The 21,426-nt window shown below is 36.7% G+C and overlaps 1 protein-coding gene across 1 annotated transcript in view; it reads left to right on the plus strand.

Annotated features, from left to right (window-relative positions):
• The window catches only part of LOC128224020 (sushi domain-containing protein 2-like), a 60,769-nt gene continuing 39,343 nt past the window's right edge, over window positions 1-21,426 (plus strand). The window contains exons 1-2 of the mRNA XM_052933615.1: window positions 1-127; window positions 1,028-1,800. Of these exons, the coding sequence (XP_052789575.1) occupies window positions 1,531-1,800 (270 nt within the window). The 5' untranslated portion in view covers window positions 1-127; window positions 1,028-1,530. The remainder of the gene's footprint in view (window positions 128-1,027; window positions 1,801-21,426) is intronic.

Here is a 21,426-nt window from a genome sequence, read left to right on the forward strand (position 1 = left end):
CACTGCTGTACAAGTTGGTATAGTATGAATGTATACATACACTTGAAGTTGGGATGAAAGCATGCTTATTCTGTAATGAAGGGTGCTTATTAATTAATGTTAATTGGATTACAGTGGTACTTATACGGTAATTTTTTTCGTTTTTATTTTTGATTAAAAGGTGATTGATAAATGTTCATCGAACAAAGAGACATTTTATCATACGTTTAAACTTCATATCTGACTTAAGCATTGATAAAGTAGAACTTTGTATTTTGAAAAAACAAACTAACATGACATTGGCTAAGTTGAGTCAACACAATTCTTGGAATAATATTGGTGTGTATTGGAATTTGGTCTTGGAATTGATTTATGTTAATCAAACTTGTTAAGTTTGGGAAAGTTATAGTATACCGTATGATTCACGTGTTTTAACTGGTATAAAGTATAAATAAAAGTCTTAGATAGTGTATGAAACGCTGAATTGAAATATTTAAGTGATTTTTTTTCCTTTCTTATTTAAGATGTTTTTATATGTCTGCTTAATTGCTGGAAGAGATGTGAATTTTAAGAGTGTGTATGCTGAACTAGTATGTATGGAGGGGTCTATGTATATTATAAAAGCATGACTATGTGTACAGTATTCGAGTACTGAGTCTGACATTTGATTTGACAGCTATGTGTGGTAATTTGACAGACTAACTGACACCCCTTACACACTTTACTCAGTTAAGATTATGCAGAAACATGTATAACAAATAATCATATTGTTTTGAACAATGCATTTAAATTTTATAAATGATCAGATAAGAACGAACGATCTAGGATGACTCGTATTTTTGATACGCCCAAAACGGAAGATTGCAATTCAACCTTATCTAAAGGTACATTTATATAGGCTTATATATTGCATAAACATGTAATCGTTGCTTTTAATAGAAAAAATAGTTTAGTAAAACTGTTTGAAAACTAATTTAAGAGCCTTTTTTCTCATTTTATTTAATATCAACTTTGTTTACGTATTAACGTACTTTTTATTCAATTTCAGAAACCGTCCCAGCAATTACGCGTTACATAAAGCAGATTCATTAGAAAATCTCAAAATTCATATAATTCCATTACCATGATTAACAACAATGTTGGGTTCACATTTTTACTGCAATTCGCATACGGATAAAAGGAAAGTGAGTTTAATTTCTATTGAGTGTGGATGACAAAGTCAAAACGTTCATGAATGTGTTAAAGTATATTGTTATGTGAATATCATGTTACATCATTTCACACGTCATGAATGGAAGGATTATTTTAGTTTACGATGAAATTGTGACTTTATTCGTGTTAGAAATATTTGAATAAATCCTGCTGACTTCATGTCATAAAAAAGCGTCTTTGGACGTATACTTACTAGTCTGGTGTTATGAATGTCTCTAAATGGTAAACTTACTAAACCTTTGGATTTTCGATTTAGACTGGATCTCACGTGCAACGCTATGTATGCATTCTGTGAAACGTGCAATTTGGAAGGATTAAGGCTTAGAAGATGTGACACAAATGTTAAAGCAATCCAATGGTCGGGATATAATGAATTCAAATGTCGTGCCCGGCCGGCGATATAAGGTGAACGCATCCGATTGGTTGCTGGTTGCTGGGATACTGATCACGTGCTTCAATCTGGTGTCATCACTTCCGCTCGAAAGTTTTTACCCTTATGACGTCACCGGCGGGGACAACAGAACGGAAGTGAAAGATGACGGAGGTTCTCCGCCTATAGATCTCTACGTCAGCTTTCCGTTCTTTAACAAGACCTACAGTACAGTATATGTAAGTACAAGCCTTGAATACTGTCTCATTTGTGTCCATTGAGACTTGGAGGACTAGAAGTCCAATCTCAGGTCCCCGGTTTTAAATGGTCATAAAGACGATGATATGAACAACGTATGCGATACGAGCTGGAACATGGATCCAGCATCCAGAAGTTCCCAAGTCGTTCAACGATAAGCACTGGTCCATTTCAGGCTTATAAACGCATGACTCGAAATTGGCGCGAAACGCCGTCATTTTTCCAAATTTCAAGTAGGGTCTTTTTCTTAAAATAGCTCGAAAAGAAGCCTGGTCAACCTTATGTTCCTATTACCTGATCAATATATTACATTCTTTCATTTACAAGTTAAAAACAATGAAGGGCGTAGTCATTCTCTGGATTAATTAATGAATCACTACATACTTCAGACCATGTCCGTAACTGTGAATTATTAAAATTCTTGGCAGATAACTAATAAAACTAATTTATTGAACATTATGTTAAATAGGAATATCATTACATACTATTTATTTCAACCTAACCACAGGTTTTATAATTGATCTGCTCACAGGTTTTGTAATTAATAGGCACGCAGGTTTTATGTAAGGCTGCTTTAGTTTTAAAAGGCAGTGTTTCCCTTTTGAACAATTTGGGGCCGAAATGGACAACCTTTTTGTATAAAAGTATTGGTACCTTCTTCGAGAAAGGCATTTTATCACTTTTGATCTTTTCTGTCCATTTTTAAGGCAGTCTTGTCCATTACCATCTTAATGTTTGTCACAATGACATACACAGAAACAGTTCGTTTAGTTTGTTCTTATTTCTTATAGCTCGATTGTGTCGAACATTTTGGTTATAATACCAAGTCTCGAGTTTCTTTCGTAGAAACCAGTGTCCATTTGAGAGACCATGAGAAAGTGCCCTTGGTGGAGATCTAACTAATGACCACTTGCGTGAGAGTCCGACACCTATACCACTAGTCCACTCTCACAAAGGTCGATATCATTCGAACCCACAACCCCTTGCAGAAAAGGGGAGGGGGCACTCATACCTCTAGACCACTCAATCAATTAACCATGGCCATTTTACATGCACGTATAAATGACAATATGAATAACATCATTAGTCAATAGTTCCGAATACCATTAAAATATTTGAATCATTATGCAAAAAAAAATGGGTAAATTTATGTAAGCTATATATATTGTACAAGGAATCTACCCATTAACCATACACGCGGTAACACGTCATTGCTCTACTGAATGTGAAAAAAGTTGAGATATTTCTCCCCAATCTACCATACCAGCGTTTCGGTGTAAAGAAATGCTATATTACGCACACACGCGAATGTATGATGTAACCGGTATGCTGCACCCAAATCACCTGTAATAGGTGATATACAGAACGTTATAGCTTCTAAAAGATGAAAAGTACATGGATCTGTAGGTATTAAATTTACTGTCAAATTATATATTTCTAATATACGAGTACAATGTAATATACTACGATTTTAAGTTGGATTTTATCATTTAGTTTCATGAGGTAAGCGTTGAAACCTTGAGACGATATCGGAATATGACACACGTATTTATTAAACAATACTAGCGCCATCGTTACAAAGAACCACCACCAGTTTCATTCTCCGACTTATTATTATACTGTTATTGAAAGTCCTTGTATTTAGTATTTTTACAACGATTTGAAAGTGATTACATCGTTGTATTAATCATGCTTGTTGGCACGACCTTACTCGATAGAGCGGTCTTTTTGTTGTGGGGGAAACCCGGGGAACCCGGATGAAACTCGCTTGCCGCCTTGGCGACCACAAGCCAAACTCACAAACGCCCAAACACCACAACTATTCGTAATTAATGCTGACAATGCGTGCCTCCAATTGCTGTTTTAGGCAGGGTAAATAAACAACATGTCTGTATGAATTAATAATTAGAAGCGTCATTGACACCACCAATTCATTGCATTTAGTCATGGCACTATCATTCGATTCTTAACTGACATGGATGCACAAGTCCTGTTTAATATGTAGCAAATGATTTTATGATGGTGTACTCCATTGAAGATATTAGACAACGTGTTTTTTCGGGTTGGGGATGTTTTGGGCATGCAGAATCACAACGTTATTCATGGCTAAACACAGTACCCGAGCGGCCGACCCGAGTTGCGGACACGGCTTAATATAGTTCCCGAGTACCGGACACGGCTAAATATAGTACTTGAGTGGCGGACCCGCCTTAATATAGTACCCGTGTTGCGGACCCGGCTAAAAATAGTACTCGAGTGCCTTAATTTCCTAAGAAGTCTTAAAATGCCAGCCGTCCCCTATTTGGACAAGCATTAATGCTGTGAATTAGCGCTATATATAAAAGGACGTTTTCCGTTCTTTTCGTGCGTCATAACGATTAAATACTTATTGCCTTTTTTCTTGTTGTTTTTGGCTCTGATCTTACGCTCTTTGAACGCTATTATCGCTTTATAGTCACAACTGTTGTTTTTGTACGTGGGCGTTTCTTTCTAACGCGTTTATTTCACCTGTGATGCTGTTTTCTGATGCCTTGAAATACAAGATTATTATTGCGCAAGATACCGCAAGATTGCTTGAATATATTTCAATGGCAAGCTATTCTTCCTGTTCAGATCTGGCCTTGTTTATCGAATAATGTATGGTAAATTATGTGTAGTTTTATTTTTCAAAATTGTTTAGGAAATAAGTTAAGCATATCTTACTAAGTAAAGCCAACCCTTACAAATTTATTACGAATATGTATTAGTATAATCAGAATTTGACATAAAAAAATGAGACAATATGTATTCTGTTTTTGTTAAAGCTGCACTCTCATAGATATACCATTTTTACAACTTTTTTATTTTTTGTCTTAGAAAGAGGAAATTTTTGCGTAAACATCTTCAAACCAATGATATAAGATTGCTGATCAAAAATTAGATCGTAGTTTTTCATATTTCCTTTCGAAAATTAATGTTTTAATTTTTATGACTTAAAGAAAAATGCATTAAACATCAACTTTTTAACTTTAATATAAAAACCTGCGATCTAAGCTGTCTAATATAACTGGTTTCCATGGATTTTCGCAAAAATTGGCTCGTTCCAAGACAAAAAAATAAAAAAAGTTGTCAGAACGTCCAATCTGTGAGAGTGCAGCTTTAACATACGATGACATTTAAACACCTTAATTTATCTAAATTATTCAAATCGTTGACAACTATGCCCCTACACTTCACTAAGCCTAAGGCTCATATAAATAAAATAAAGTGTGCTGTAATTTAGACCTTTTCAGCCGTATATTTAATTGAAAGCAGAATACTCATAAAACATTTTAAACCCAAACATACATTTGAAAATTATAGCAAGTGCATACGTAAAGCCATGCACCTTAAAATTATTTTTTGGTCATTATGTTATGTGATTGTACAATATTGTCACGATTTGAAGAAAATACTTGTGAAAAGAATTTGTAAACGTCTGATACTGTAATTCGCTGTGACCACAAGAAAGAAAAGGCTAAGAAGTTTAAACAAAATTGATTGCGAACTCCATAACTTAAACATCTTTTGGTTAATAAACTTCAGTTTACAGAGTTGTATAAATATGTTAAATTATTCTTTATTGTTTTATTGATAAAGATTTATTAAAACCTATAAATAATTTTTTTTTTTTTTCTGACCGACTGTAATCATTTTTTTCGGCCGACTGTAACTACTTTCGACCGGCACTTATTAATTTTCGGCCGATTCTCCTTGCATTCGACCGACTTTACCCTTTTCCCATTGGCCGACTGTACTTACTTTCGTCTGGCACGAATTTTTCGGCCGATTGCAAAACACAAACAGAAAGTGCAAGACAAAGATAATTTGAATATATTTTGATGACATATTGATGATAACTAGCCTTTAAGCCGGGGTTTAAAAGGGGCAGGATACTGCAGAAAAGAGACAGGGTGCTAAAGGTTAAAAGAGCACACTGTAGCGGGATGTGAAAACTTAACAGTTGTAAATTTGACAAAAAAGTGTTAAAAATACTCTCAGATACTTTAACTGTGTACGTAATTATAACCATATGATAAGCTTATAAACAAAAGAAAGGGAATAATTGATTAACGAAAGCCAATAAGGCCAGAATTAAGGGTGCTTCCAAAAAGAAGAGGGTATAGCACCCTTCTATAATTCATTAGCTAAAACGCCATTCTAACGTATTTATAAGATATCATGACAAAACCAGTGCATAAAATCTCATGATGTGAGCGGTTTTTATTATGTTACAAGGGCGAGTATAGGCTAGAGAGTGTTATAATAAGATGCCGCCCTAACGTTCACATCAGGTCAACGTAGGTCACCTAGTAATTAACGTCAGCACGCGTTAGCGTCCACCGTACTGTGAGCTGACGTTTCTGTTCATGAATTCGTGTTTCACCCTACAACTGGAGAGTTAACTGGACCGTCTGGCTTTTTTTATTGGGATTCCTTTAAGGTATAAAGCATTGTGATACGAAAGACTGGGTGACACGGATTGTTTTTACGAAGAAAAAAGAAATAAGAATGCTTATGCTTTACATTTTTACATTGGTTTGCTGCATTGAGATACCCTCATTTTATGTTTTACAAATAAAACGCTTCTTTTGTTGTCGCATATTTTACAATTTTGAAATTTGTGATAAATTGTTACACAATATTGTGTCTGTGTTTAAAAGTTAAAACATGCATGATTTAAGACACTGTAAAATGGGTTTTACATCTTATATATTTTCATATCAATCCTCATAGATGTTTTAATTAATCATGAAACAACAGACATACAGACCTGTCTAACAGACAGAAAGATATAAAAACTTGTCTGACAGACAGACAGACAGACCTGTCGGACAGACAGACAGACAGACCTGTCTATCAGACAGACAGACAGACCTGTCGGACAGACAGGCAGACCTGCTTGACCGACAGACTAACAGATTGTAGGCAAGCTACTATTTTATTGTCCCATCGCGGATTTTGTGCCCTTTGATCAAAGAAATCTCCTCAACTGTACGTTTTCTCTTCTCTTTCCTTTAATCGCGTTTGGCTTCGATATCTCTGTACGTTCACAGTGATAAAGCTTTTCTTTTTGCACTTATGAAATTGTTCGTCAACTTGCATGTACATACATGAAAGGAAATGGGGTCTTGACTGTTATGTTCACACACAATTTACAGTAAGCAAACACTTTATAAATATAATTTTCAGTCACGATTTTCGCTATTGAATCTTTAGACAAAATGCAGAGCAGGGTGCGGTTTTATTTCATGTAGCCAAATGATTTGTATGTATTTTGCAATTAAAGGCATATGCACACATACCTTAATTGGTTTCAATTATTTATTGACTACAATTTAGTCTTAGGCATATGAAGAATACTGGGTTACTATATCCTACATACGAAATAGTCCGTTGGTCAATAAAATGTGTTTTAATATTTGGTTTAAAACGGTTTTTTTACCGATAATTACTGATTTACTTAAATTACTTGAACGCCCTGGTCCTATGATGACAATAACGCTCTTACATAAAGCCGAATAATATAAAAAAAATCTTTAAAAAGCCTACCAGCCCTACCTGTTTCTGGGCAAGATGTAACCTTGACCACACAGTTTTTTTTACCTAGTCTACATGTAATGTACCAGTCAAATGTCAATATCCCCCAGGTCCGGGGATAGCCGGGGAAATGGGCCCCGCAGGTGTCCCCGCAGTGACTGATGAATGCGGTGCCCTGGGGTGCGGGGGCATTTTGCGGGGATTTTACCAGCAGTTTGTCCCCGCAGGACGGGGATCTTACCCGGGCTTGGCTGGACCGAAAGTCAAAGTCCCCGCTATTCCCCGGACTTAGCGGGCCGTGGTTACAATTTACTGGTGCATAGGGATACAATGTTATGTGTGATAACATGATGTCGATTGAAGCATTTATACAATCTTCCATTTATAAATACTACAAAATAAGACTTCAAAATATAATGCAAGTATATTGCACGTTTTTGCATCTTACTGCACGGATTATGTTCGCAATACAACTGTCAAAACGATCAAAAATGATGTTATTAAGTTCAGCAACATTTTTGTGCAAAAATATTTTGCACGCCCTTCGCTTTTTATGATGCTTCATTCTTGTGACGCCCTGTTATATAGTGTCTAGAGATATCCTGTATATAGTTTATACACTACTTGTATAAATTATAAACATCTGCGGCTGTACTCCTACTGCTAGTCTGTGAATTATGTAATGTTATTAAAACAATATCTCCGGGGTGTGGATAAGTTTACAGTGCATACAAGTTTATCTAAATTCAAAACTATTTTGGCACCCGCTTCGTGCACTGGAAATAAATAGATCCTGATGATTTGAAATAGTAGTTTATGTCTACTGCTGACTCATTAAAACTTCATTTGTATATTATGTGGATGGGGTATAATTGAAACATTATCATCATCAGCAACAGCAGCAGGAGTAGCAACCGCTATTTTTGTCATCGTCGTCATAATATTCATCGTCGTAGTCATAGTAATATTCATCATCGTCGTTGTCGTCGTCTTAATCATCACCAACACCACCACCATCATCATAATCATCACATCACCATTATCATCATCATCATCGTCGCCGTCGCCACCACAACCCCACCACAACCTTCATCATCATCATCATCATCGTCGTCGTTGGCGGCTCGGTTGTCGCCGCCATCATGCTCATACTCTTGACCGTCAGCAAATGATGGCAGCCCTTTTTGAATGGCTAAAATTGAAAAAAAAAATATGTTCATCTTTAAAAGATAAAAAAGAAGTGACGATTTTTCTGAATAGAAATGAAAATAATTCATTTGTGTTCATTACCTTTACTGATGCCTTTCGTAGTCTGCTAAAATAAACTGGGTCGTGGTTGCCTTCACTTTTTTATGTTACCTGTTGGACTTAGACAAAGTCTACTATCTGCCACTTACGATAAATGAATAACATTTTGTCTATGATACTGACTTCATATATTTACGTTCTTGTATGTACTAGTTTCAACATAAATGATTAATATAGATGTTATCAACATAAACTCATAGCTTTATCATTTAAAGTTGAACCCAATTGCATTGTGCACCCAGTGTATCATTTAAGTTGATTAATGCTTTGAAATGTTTGATAGAACAGGGAGGTGTTATATGTACACCTAATTAATGTTTTGTTAATGAGCGTTTAATGTTTGACTCACGTTAAATGAATTGCACATAGATTAGTTGGGTTTTTTTTTCGACATTTCCTTTAATTTACCGCTGTCGTTGTTACGTGCATACAGCCTTTTAGCTCAAGTGCGTATAACTGGTACACTTAATTGGATAACATCTTCAGCACCATCACCATCATCGTCGTCGTCATCATCATCACCATCAGCAGCAGCAACAGCAGCTACACCATCACAACCAACAAGACAACAACAACAACAATCGTCGTCATCATCATCATTATCTGCAACAGCGCCACCTACACCACAACGAGTACCGCAACAATCGTCATCTTCATCATCATCATCATCATCATCATCATCATCATCATCATCATCATCATCATCATCATCAACAACATCATCATCGTCTTCGTCGGCGTCGTCTTCGTCATCATCATCATCGTCGTCGGCGGCGTCGTCTTCGTCATCATCATCGTCGTCATCATCATTATCAGCAGCAGCAGCTACACCTACACCAGAACGATCACCACAACAATCATCATTATCATCATAACCACAATCAGTAAGGTTAGAGCTGTAGAATTCGCATCATCACGATTCTTTTCAAAATATAAATTTCGTGTCTCAGACATTATCACAAAAAATGCCAAAGTAAACTATTTGAATATTTGTAAGATGTATACATACAAACAAAAGCAAAATTGGTTTTCGAGAGTTACGTGTCAATTAATATAAACTTAATCTTAAAGTGGACTTATGGTAGACACGAAAACTCAGGGGAGATCTAATTAATTCATGATCTATCACTCAGCCACATTGTTTTACTTTGCAATCCAATTAATAAAAGACCGGTTGTTTGTATGAGCTGTAGATAAGCCTATCTTGAAATCAATTTAATACAAAAATTAATTGTATAAACTATCGATTCTGGTCTAGAGGTTTAAACGGACACGCCCTATCACTAAACAGAATGATATTGAAGTATAGAGTTTCTGAAATAGGTATCTACCTCCGATGTAAACAGGTGAATAGCTGGGCTATGATCGGACAGAATCAACAATGAAACAGTTAAGCCCATTTTCCAAAGAGATTTTACTAAATTAAAATCTCAACAATGATAGTATCTTCCTGTTGGAAAAAATATGTCAAAATGGCTATTCCGTTTTAACAATGAAACAATGACAATGAAAAAAAACCCACTCAGCATATGAAAGTATTAATGAAACAAATAAAAACAGTCGATAATTTTCATAGTCTTTGCTGCGTTTTCATCGCCTTAGTGTCGTCGGCGTCGTTGGCGTCGTTGTCATAAACTTTAACATTGGACTTAACTTAAAAACTGTTTAAGGTATTCGGATGAAACTTGGTACTCGTGTTGCCAGAGACAATAAGAACCACGTATAGCAAGGGCCATAACTGTGGCTTGAATAATTATTGAGTGATTCCCCTTCTAAGACTGAAAAAAACAACAGCTGAGACGTTGACGTTCGCGCCGCTGCGCCCTGTTATAGCGTTATGCACTTACTGTTTTTCATCTACAACATATGAATTAGATAACGCTCTTGGGGTTTTATAATGATTCTTGGTTGACCCTTCAGACGATGACAACTGTTTTGTGTAAGAAGATCCACTTACCCCCGCCTCGCCCAATAAACTAATACACCACATACCTTTAAATCAAGTTTTTTTCTACGCGTTGCGTTGGTCCTGAGTTTCTGAATGCCATCGTAAACCCGGTACATTGTATATCAAAGAGAACGAGGAAGCATTAGACACAATCCAGGGTGTTACTCGTCTTCAAAACCTAATTGAATGAAATACTGCAGTGTCATAATTGTGATTCATTGATTACACAGTGTGTATGTTTATCATATTTTGTATTTATCTACCTTTGTATTGCATGGAATTGCATTGTAAGCGTTATTGTATGACTTCATTGCGAAAACATATTGAGGAATTCCACGTTAATGAGTCTCGCAAACAAGTCTTGAATAACAACAACATAAACACAACACCATTTTTTTGCATTGAACTACATTTCATCATCGTCTGATACCCCCGATACTAACTACGTGTGTGTATGAAGTGTAACGGAAAAAAAATACCGTCGTTGCCGACGATGCATTTTCATGTATTGTTTAGTTTTACTATTGTCTTTTAGCTCGGTTTTGACGAAAGCTGATAGCTACTACAATCACTTTCGAGCCCGTTTCCTGGGTAGAAACCATTCGGAACTCCTCGGCCATTTTTCTCGAAAACAACCTCGGATGTATATGGACGGTTTACATACTCAGAAATTAGTATGCTCGACACTTTACTGGCAATCAATTTAAACTTTGATCAATAAATACATGCTAAAACACTACATTTAATTAATGATATAATTCTAAAATTTACGAACCACTTCTACGGATATACCGGCATACATCCGAGGTTGTTTTCGATAAAAATGACCGAGGAACTCCGAATGGGGTAGAAACCAGTCCTGGTGTCCATTTTTACAGGCCATGAGAAAGTACAAGTACTCCTTCTGGTGATCAAACCCACAGCCTCTTGGGTGAGAGGCGGACACATATACCATTAAACCACTTAACCTTCATGGATAGTGAATTCCACTATTGATTCATTCAGAAATATCGCCGCAGATGGCCAGAAATGAGCCAGCGCCTGGGGACGCTGTTTACACTTGCAACATAAAAAACGCTTTCTGTCTCTGAAAAAATAATTAATATCAATAGATTTATTCCAATGATGCTTTCTTTGTAAAATCATCTTCAAATTACTTGAAAATTTTGAAACCGAAATTATCACGTGTTATGGTGTCATACATGGGGAATTCTTCTTATTCTGTTTGCGTGTGTGCATTGTGAAAAAATATTAATCGGGAAAAAAAAACAAGAAAAAAAATATCGAAATATTTAAAAGCCTGCATCTAGAGTTAATCTTACAGTTGGCTTTTAAATAACAATTTAACCAGCTTTACTGAAACCCTATCCGTATTATTTGCGACGCAGGGACACCCATATTTATGTCTTTATTATATCAAAAGCTGTCAGAAACTGTCATTCTTCACTTTAACGTTTTGTTGCATACCACTTTGACATACTAGTCGTAGATTTAATACTAAAATTTGCTGCTTTCTTCATTTTTGGGCACTTAGTGTCTTCAAGGTTATAAAGACAGATGGATGGGCGGATGCGTTCTCGGGCATTTTTGAATGATTTCATAATAAAAAATAGACTCAGATACAAACTGATCAACATGGATTTTTTAATTACCACAGCATATGAAATAAGAATTTTTTTTGTTATTTTTTTTTTCATTCACTATTATATCAAACTCGCTTGACAATAATGTTATTCAAAACAAAAACAATTAATTTAAGTACAAAAATGTGTTGTTCCAATATCACATGTTTTTTGGGGGGGGTTTGATCATTAAATTCAATTAAGTTAAGCTGAATAATGCATCAAAAATGTTCTGTTTTTGCCATCAACCTATATTGTGCCCTTTTAAAGAGCCACGTTTCAGTTGTCGCGTCTTGCAAGGATGAACACACGTAGCCGCGAGACAGGGCGGAATAGTTGAACGAGTTTATCGTTTATTGATAAAACATCTTCATCATACATATTCGTTGCTTATGGGTATTAACAGTTCTTCTCGTTTTGGTACATTAATTAATAATTTATTAGATATGTAATAGGGAAAACGTAACCCCGCATTGAAGCAGATGATTATATAAGATATTAGGGATGGTAACGAGAAGTTAAACTGGTACTCGAGTACTCGGACAATCTTCCGATGGGGTACTCGATTATTCGGAAAACTTAAAATTGGTTTTCGGGAAAGACGGGGAAGTGTGTGTATCGTTCAAGAACCCTGTAATGGGTCGTTGTAATATTGACGATTTCCATCTTTAAATAAGTCAGTAATTTTGTCATTTATTAGATATACATGAAGGCAGACGACAGACAGACACGCGCATACAGACTGCCGTACAGACGGAAATGCAGACGAATAGACACTCAAACGCAATAGCAGACGACAGACAGACACGTGCATACAAACTGACAAAAAGACGGAAATACAGACGAATAGACACACACACACACACGCGCGCGCGCGCGCACACACACACACACAATAGCAGACAGACACGTGCATACAGACTGAGATACAAACGGAAATGCAGACGAATAGACACTCAAACGCAATAGCAGACGACAGACAGACACGTGCATACAGACTGACAAAAAGACGGAAATACAGACGAATAGACAAACACACACAAAATAGCGACGAACGGACAGACACATATAAAACAGGCAATCGTCATAGATGACGTAGTCCCTTGACGATGCATTCGGAACACACTCGGCTTCAATCGTAATTGGTCGACCTCGGAAGACTTGTTGCCCAATGTTAAGAATTTTGCCATTGTCGAGCGTACCGTTTTTATATTATTTGTAGTAAATTGCCTTGTGTTGCCATGTCCGAGGTGTTCCACTCATGGTTAATTACATGTGTATATCGTTTTAGTAATGCTTGGTCTGAAACATTAAATTTTGTCCAATGAAATTTCGCTATTTATTTTCAAAATTGTTCGTGCATCTATTAATAATAACAATGTCTTCATTGCATACAGCAGATGGTATATTTCTTATAAACAAGAAGCACATGCATTATTTCCATTGGCCTCAAGTATTTATCATGTAGATCAGGGCGTAGTCGCGTTTAGTCGACCTTCAAACATATTTACGTATGCTGGAATGTTGTTCAAGCCTTGTTATTATGACTTCTTATTGAGAACCCGCCATGGTAAATAGGTAATTCCTACATCGCTGTCGGTCTAGCCCAGTTTAATGTCATATAAACACCTGATCAAAAAGACACAGAGTGATACTGAACGTACGGCTCTAGATGCACAATATAGCTTGATGTAATTTTATTTTTGTTTTAATGCATTATTATGTTTAACTCTTTTCAATTGAACTTGATCATGCACTATAATAATAATAATAAAATGTTTTGCACCAAGTTTTATTTCGCTGCTTTTATGTCAAATAAACACCTGATAGTTGACTATATCAGATAATAGTATTTTATGTTCACTAGTTTTTTTTCCTCAAACTTTGTCCATATTTTAACAGAAATCCGTTAATTAAATCCTTCAAGCATGCACTTTTCAAAAGCGTTACTAAAGCTTTTCTGCATTATTAAATATTTCATGTCATAATTTCAAATAATTATTAAGAAACGATCCCATTTCAACTTCTGATGCTTTTAACGTTGGTAAAAACATTTTGTAAGCATTTCACGCACACTTTATAATTTAGTGTTCGATGTCTGACCCAAGAGTTCCTTTTAAGGACCGAAAAGATGTCAACCATAACTTGGCTTTTGAATTCTGCAACTGCATTGCCGGATGGTTGGTTACATGATGCAAAGGTAAATTCGGTTAATACGAAGACTCGGTTGCACGCTACTTGAAGCAAACATGAATACAAAATGATAATATCCTTTCACCTGAATGCAAACAGTCCTATGACGTGGAAACGACTATAGAAAGAATTAGACACCTAGGCAAATCCTCTACCGACGTCATTGTTCAATGGTATTCGTGAAGTGCGAACACATGTTGACATAGATGAAACTTACCATATTTTTTTGTTTTCAATTTCATCAGACCTTGCTGATTCGCATTTTGATTTGGAACAGAGACTATAATGTGTTGAATGTTTATCAATGAAAACTGATGGAGCAGCGCTGGTCGTTTCTTTGCATGATACATTAATTCGTGACGGTGTTATTCTAGGGCTCATAGCAAGACTGTCGTAACTTCATGTAAACCAAGAGTTATATAAGCTTTGTGCGAAACCAATGTTGTGTATTGAAATGTCCAAATTCAAAAAATTCAAAACAAATTACACCTATAGTGTAATAATTCAGTAATTTATCTGTTTTTCTTCTTTCAAGCAAATGCATACTACGATAGCCGCATTTATTCTAAAATAAACGCTTTGAATAACCATTTTAGCAAATTTAAGGAGGGTCCAGTGAGTCCATGTACATGCTGTACGGGAAAGTTCACGTACATGTACTCGTTGTACTGGAAACTACACGTACATGTAGTACATGTACTCGTTGTACTGGAAACTACGCGTACGTGTACAAGTGGTACTGGAAAGTACACGTACATGTACTCGTTGTACTGGAAAGTACACATACATGTACTCGTTGTACGGGAAATTACACGTACATGTACTCGTTGTACGGGAAACTACGCGTACAAGTTGTACGGATAACTACACGTACGTGTACAAGTTGTACGGGCGTACGTGTACAAGTTGTACGGATAACTACACGTGCGTGTACAAGTTGTACGGATAACTACACGTTCGTGTATAAGTTGTACGGATAACTACACGTACGTGTACAAGTTGTACGGATAACTACACGTGCGTGTACTAGTTGTACGGATAACTACACGTACGTGTACAAGTTGTGCGGTTAAATGCACGTACATATACAAGTTGTACGGATAACTACACGTACGTGTACAAGTTGTGCGGTTAAATGCACGTACATGTACAAGTTGTACGGATAACTACACGTACGTGTACAAGTTGTGCGGTTAAATGCACGTACATGTACAAGTTGTACGGATAACTACACGTACGTGTACAAGTTGTGCGGTTAGATGCACGTACATGTACAAGTTGTACGGATAACTACACGTACGTGTACAAGTTGTGCGGTTAAATGCACGTACATGTACAAGTTGTACGGATAACTACACGTACGTGTACAATTTGTACGGATAACTACACGTGCGTGTACAAGTTGTACGGATAACTACACGTGCGTGTACAAGTTGTACGGATAACTACGCGTGCGTGTACTAGTTGTACTGATAACTACACGTGCGTGTACTAGTTGTACGGATAACTACGTGTGCGTGTACTAGTTGTACGGATAACTACACGTACGTGTACAAGTTGTACGGATAACTACACGTGCGTGTACTAGTTGTACGGATAACTACACGTACGTGTACAAGTTGTGCGGTTAAATGCACGTACATGTACAAGTTGTGCGGATAACTACACGTTCGTGTACAAGTTGTGCGGTTAAATGCACGTACATGTACAAGTTGTACGGATAACTACACGTACGTGTACAAGTTGTGCGGTTAAATGCACGTACATGTACAAGTTGTACGGATAACTACACGTACGTGTACAAGTTGTGCGGTTAAATGCACGTACATGTACAAGTTGTGCGGATAACTACACGTACGTGTACAAGTTGTGCGGTTAAATGCACGTACATGTACAAGTTGTACGGATAACTACACGTACGTGTACAAGGTGTGCGGTTAAATGCACGTACATGTACAAGTTGTACGGATAACTACACGTACGTGTACAAGTTGTAGGGTTAAATACTCGTACATGTGCACGTTGTACGGTTCACTACACGTACATGTACACGTACTGTTTTGCAATCCTTATACCATCAAAAACGCAAGTTGTAACGCCTTACTTGTAACGTAGCAACTCTATCCCTCGCTCCATGTTTGTACCCCAGTACCAATTAACCCATGCTCAAAGTTAATAAAACAGAGAGAGAAAAACAACGTTTACAAATGTTGCCAATTTATTTAGGCGTATTTCTAAACTATATGCAAATACTCCAGAATAAATTACCTGTTGAAGTGACGGCTGGAAATTGGTTGATATTTGCCGCCGAGGCAATTTTACTGATGCTCACCGGTTGCAATTTAACTAATTTGCTCGACAATTTCAGTAATTTAGAAAACGGGTACACCTATCTTTTTATCCGTTCTTACCTAACGCTGAGCTATTTATGTTTGCAAAGTAAGCGAATTCTTTTTTTGCGATAACTGCGTTTCCATAGGCTTGCAAAGTTGAAATGCGACAAAACCCTGAAAAATTGGGGCTCGTTATAATAAGATGCCTTAGTCGTAAACATTACACCCGGGGATATATACGATAAATGTCCTTACGATATAGTTTTATAGAAACGCAATTTACGCCCAAAATGGGCTTACGCCTGGAAATTTACGATCTTGACGATCTTTCTTGAAACGTAGCCCATCAGGGACGAAAGACGAAAAATGTGCGAGTTTGTGGATACTGTTTATCTAACATCCCTATTCCTCAACCCAAGAACAAAACAACAAAAACAACAACATAAACACAGCATCATAAAGCACAACTTAAAAAACCCAGATAGATAATAGATTCCCTCGTATGATCAAACATCTGGCAAAGTCTCGTCCTATCATTGCATTGGATATCGATGCTACGCCGTGTTTTTGTTGCGACGCATTTTGGTACTGACTGTAGGCCTTCGGAGTTTAGTATATCTTATACTAAACCTAGTTGATATCGACACGCTGACTGGCCAAAAAACGGAAGTCATAACAATGGGTGAAGGTTATTAAACAACGACTGGGCCGATGGCGACAACCAGCATTACCAGCAACAGCAGCAGCTTTAGAAGCGCCATCATTTTTCAATCTAACACAAATGTGATTCCGTCATCAAGGTAACAATGCTCATGTTTGAAGATGGTGTAATTAATAATGTTTTCAAAAACAGCCATAATACGTCCCATTGCAGGACCGTGAACGTGTCAAATGTTCCCTTCCATCGAATAAGGTCCATCAAGTAAGGTCGCTACCGAACTTTTAGCGCCTCTAAATTCGGTCCGCTACCCACTCGCTACCAAATCACCGCAGCAACGCTTCTGTAATTTGGTTATGTATTGTTTGTGTTGTCTTTTTTCGAATCTTGCAACGTAATTTACAGACATGTGGTTCATTTCCATTATATTTCATATAGTCAATTGTTATTATTTTGCTAGTGCATTTTCATTCAATACAGGTAATAGGTAAATTATGCGCCCACAAACATGTAGATTTTTATCTATATTATCTATCCGTCATATTTTAAAAATCTTTAACAATGCAATACCCTCCAACATGAATTATCTAATAATGGGTGACTCATGCATACATGTACACAATGGTCGCTTATCTAAGCCGTCTGGGGTTGTTTAAGATGTGATGTTTGAAAAGCTTTGTGTAAACAGTGTAAGACGGACGCTTGCTTCCTCAAGTTTTCACTTCCTGGTAGGATAGAGGTGCTATGAGATAATACGTTACCTGAAGATTATAGCAATACGGTGACCTTGATATGCATAACTGGCTTAGATCATACTGTGACTTTGCTTGGAATGTTAGGTCACCAAGTTCTGTATGTTTATTAAAACGTAGTTTATATTTTTCGTCGACATTCTATATAGTTTATCTCGATGTCAACACAAGATAAGGAAACAACTCAACTCGGTTTCTTAATACATTTTAAACTTTATAATCTGTGCAGGGCGTTAGTCAGTGACAATTTAAATAAAATTGTTCAGATAGTTGTTAAAGGTAACAACGTTGTCACAAATCGTTAATACTTTGAAAAATTCATGGATACACATGTGATCTGCGGTACATTTCGAGTATTAAACTGATTAAGATGTGCTTGTTTAACAAAATTATATCAGCTCATCATGAAAGTTAACAATGATTGGTTAACAACGTTGTTAACTTGAACAAAGATCTGAACAATCGACCCATTGTGATTTGATTGTTTTAAATTGCTCATTATACAATTAATAATTCGTAGAATCTTAACATGTATTTTGTATATCTAAGTTTAAAACGGTTGCTAGTAATGTGAAAAATTGCATAAAAAATCCTAGCGTAAAGTCATAATTTTAACTGCTGAATTGAAATTACAACGCGATCTTCTTGCAGCGTAGTTAGAGAGTACCGATTTCTGACCTTGTAAACCGTCCTTATACATCCTAGCTTGTTTTCGATGGGAAATGAACGAGGAGTTCCGAATGTGTTATGATTTATTGCACACAAAATGTAGAACAGAGCTATTGCCGAAAGTACCAAGGATGGGATCGTCAACTCAATCATCGTATATCAGACAAACAGGGTGAAATACAATAAAACAGAAATCGCTTGATCTTCTATATAGCCTCTATAACCTCCACATGAGCTGTCTTCAATCATGGTTAACGAGGGTTTGTTTGTTATAAAGGCGTTGGTTTGTTTTAACTGTAAATCATTGTTATCAGTTTATTGTTTCTTGAGGAGGGAAGAAAAGTTTAAAAAGATGATAACTGGAGGGCTTGAACTTGTTGGTCAAGTTTATGAAAGATTAATATATCGATATACGAGTCCTTCTCACTTGGTTACTTTTAATTCAAAGTCCTTTAATATATTGTTTTGTATTTTTTCAATTAAGATCAAGAGCTTAGCGTTGACATGCTCGACAGTATAATGGTCAATCATTATGGCCCAAATATACGACGTACCACAGACTTTTCGTCCCACATTCGACCGCTTTGTTGGTGCTGCAATGGTGTGGTACTTGTCACGTAAAATGACGGTATACAACGAAAGTATCAAACTAAAACACAAAATTTGCCGAAAATCAATATACATGTATTGCAATATTTACACAAACTAGACTCTCGTTTAAAATATATGCCGGCAATTGGTAGCAAAGCAATGTGTCTTAAATCAAACGGAAGTTAAAGAAATCCAGACGTAATTTTTCATGTGTTTTTTTTCTATAGCTATTCTCCTTTTTTGTCCGTTGGTTTCATAAAGAGAGGGGGGACTTTAGTGATCATGTACTCGAGATGGTCGCCTGATGGTCAGAGGGTCAAGTTTACAACGCCAAATGGCAGACTCGTTGATTTCAATAGTCAAACAATGATCATAAACTTCACTGTGTGACCCTCCATCCGAAGGACGTGCAGGAGTGGTCAGTTGTCAAGTTGACATTTATTTTTAATGTTTATTCCTTGTGGGTAAACCGTCGCCCCCCCCAACCCCCTCCCACTCAAAGAAAGGGCCGTAACTGATGTTGGAAAAACTCGTGGCCCAATCCCTTTGCATGTCCTTTTTATATGAACGTAAGCTTTGTTACATTGCACTGTTTCTGTTTCTTTGTTGTTATCATCATCATATAATGTGTAAATGTATCGTCATGCAATAAAATATGTTTAAATCAAATCAAATCAAACTCAAAGAAAAAAGAACAACACACAAACTACAAACAAACAACAACAACGAATAAGCTCGAGCATATTTTAGTCGAGATTGCCCTTGTATTGTGCACCCCCCTCCCCCGCACCCCCCCCCCCCCCACGAAAAAAGAACAACACACAAACAAACAACAATAAGCTCGAGCATGATTAAGTGGTGAATACGCTTGTATTGTTCCTTTTGCAAGTGTACTTGGTTGACACATGTTTAAGCTCGGTTGTACAATACTTAAGGCACTAAAGTCCTGATATCGTGTGTGTCTGTAAGTGGTTACAAATGGCCCAATTGCTTCGTTTCAATTTAATTTTATTGCAGATAGGGTATTTCATATTATTGTTGAACTGTTTCATTGTTTGTAAAAGAATCATTGAAATGCCACTTTGAGCCCATAAAGACCGAGATATGCATTTTGTCAAATAGACTGGCTGCAGGCAGGAAAAGTCACTCTCTACATTATACAGGCTTGAAAGCAAAACATGACAAAACTAGTTTCGTTTAAACTAAAAATGGGGACGTTTTGACTTTTTGCGTAGACGTTTGACCAAATTGGGGACGTTTTGACTTGAGGACGTCGAGTCAGTGCGCGGATGTTTTTGTTTACTTGACACATTCGGAGTTCCTCGGCCATTTTATCAAAACAACCTCGGATGTATGCCGGTACATCTGTTGAAGTAGTTCGTAAAATTTTGAATTATATCATTAGTTAAATGTAGTGTTTTAGAGCTGTATTTATTGATCTAAGTTTAAATTTATTGTCATTGAATTGTATTAAAGCAAACATAATGAAGAATCTCAACAGTTAAGTCACAAAGTTTAACTGCTAAATAAAATTACTACGCGATCTACTTGCAGCGGACTTAAACGTACCACTTTTTGAGTGTGTAAACCATCCAAATACATCCCAGGTTGTTTTCGATAAAATGGCCGAAGAGTTCCGAATGTACTTGACAGAGACCTAAAAACTGACCGCCCCCGATCTGACAAAACCAGTTTCGTTGGGGACGTTTTGACTTTTGGTTGAGACAAAATATTTTACCAAAATTGGGACGTTTTACTTTTTGTGGGGACGTTTTATCAAAATGAGGACATTTTGACTTGGGGATAATAGGACCTGCCGCCTCTAAAAATAACAAAAGTGCAATGCGAACTCGTGTACTATTTATCGGGAGAAAGTAGCCAAAGATGTATTGATATAAGTTTAATACATTAAAATCCTTCATGTTCTTGTGATTATCATGTACAATACGCGCACAAAGACACCACAATCTGCAG

Source organism: Mya arenaria, chromosome 17 (assembly GCF_026914265.1).
Source record: "Mya arenaria isolate MELC-2E11 chromosome 17, ASM2691426v1".
NCBI lineage: Eukaryota > Metazoa > Mollusca > Bivalvia > Myida > Myidae > Mya > Mya arenaria.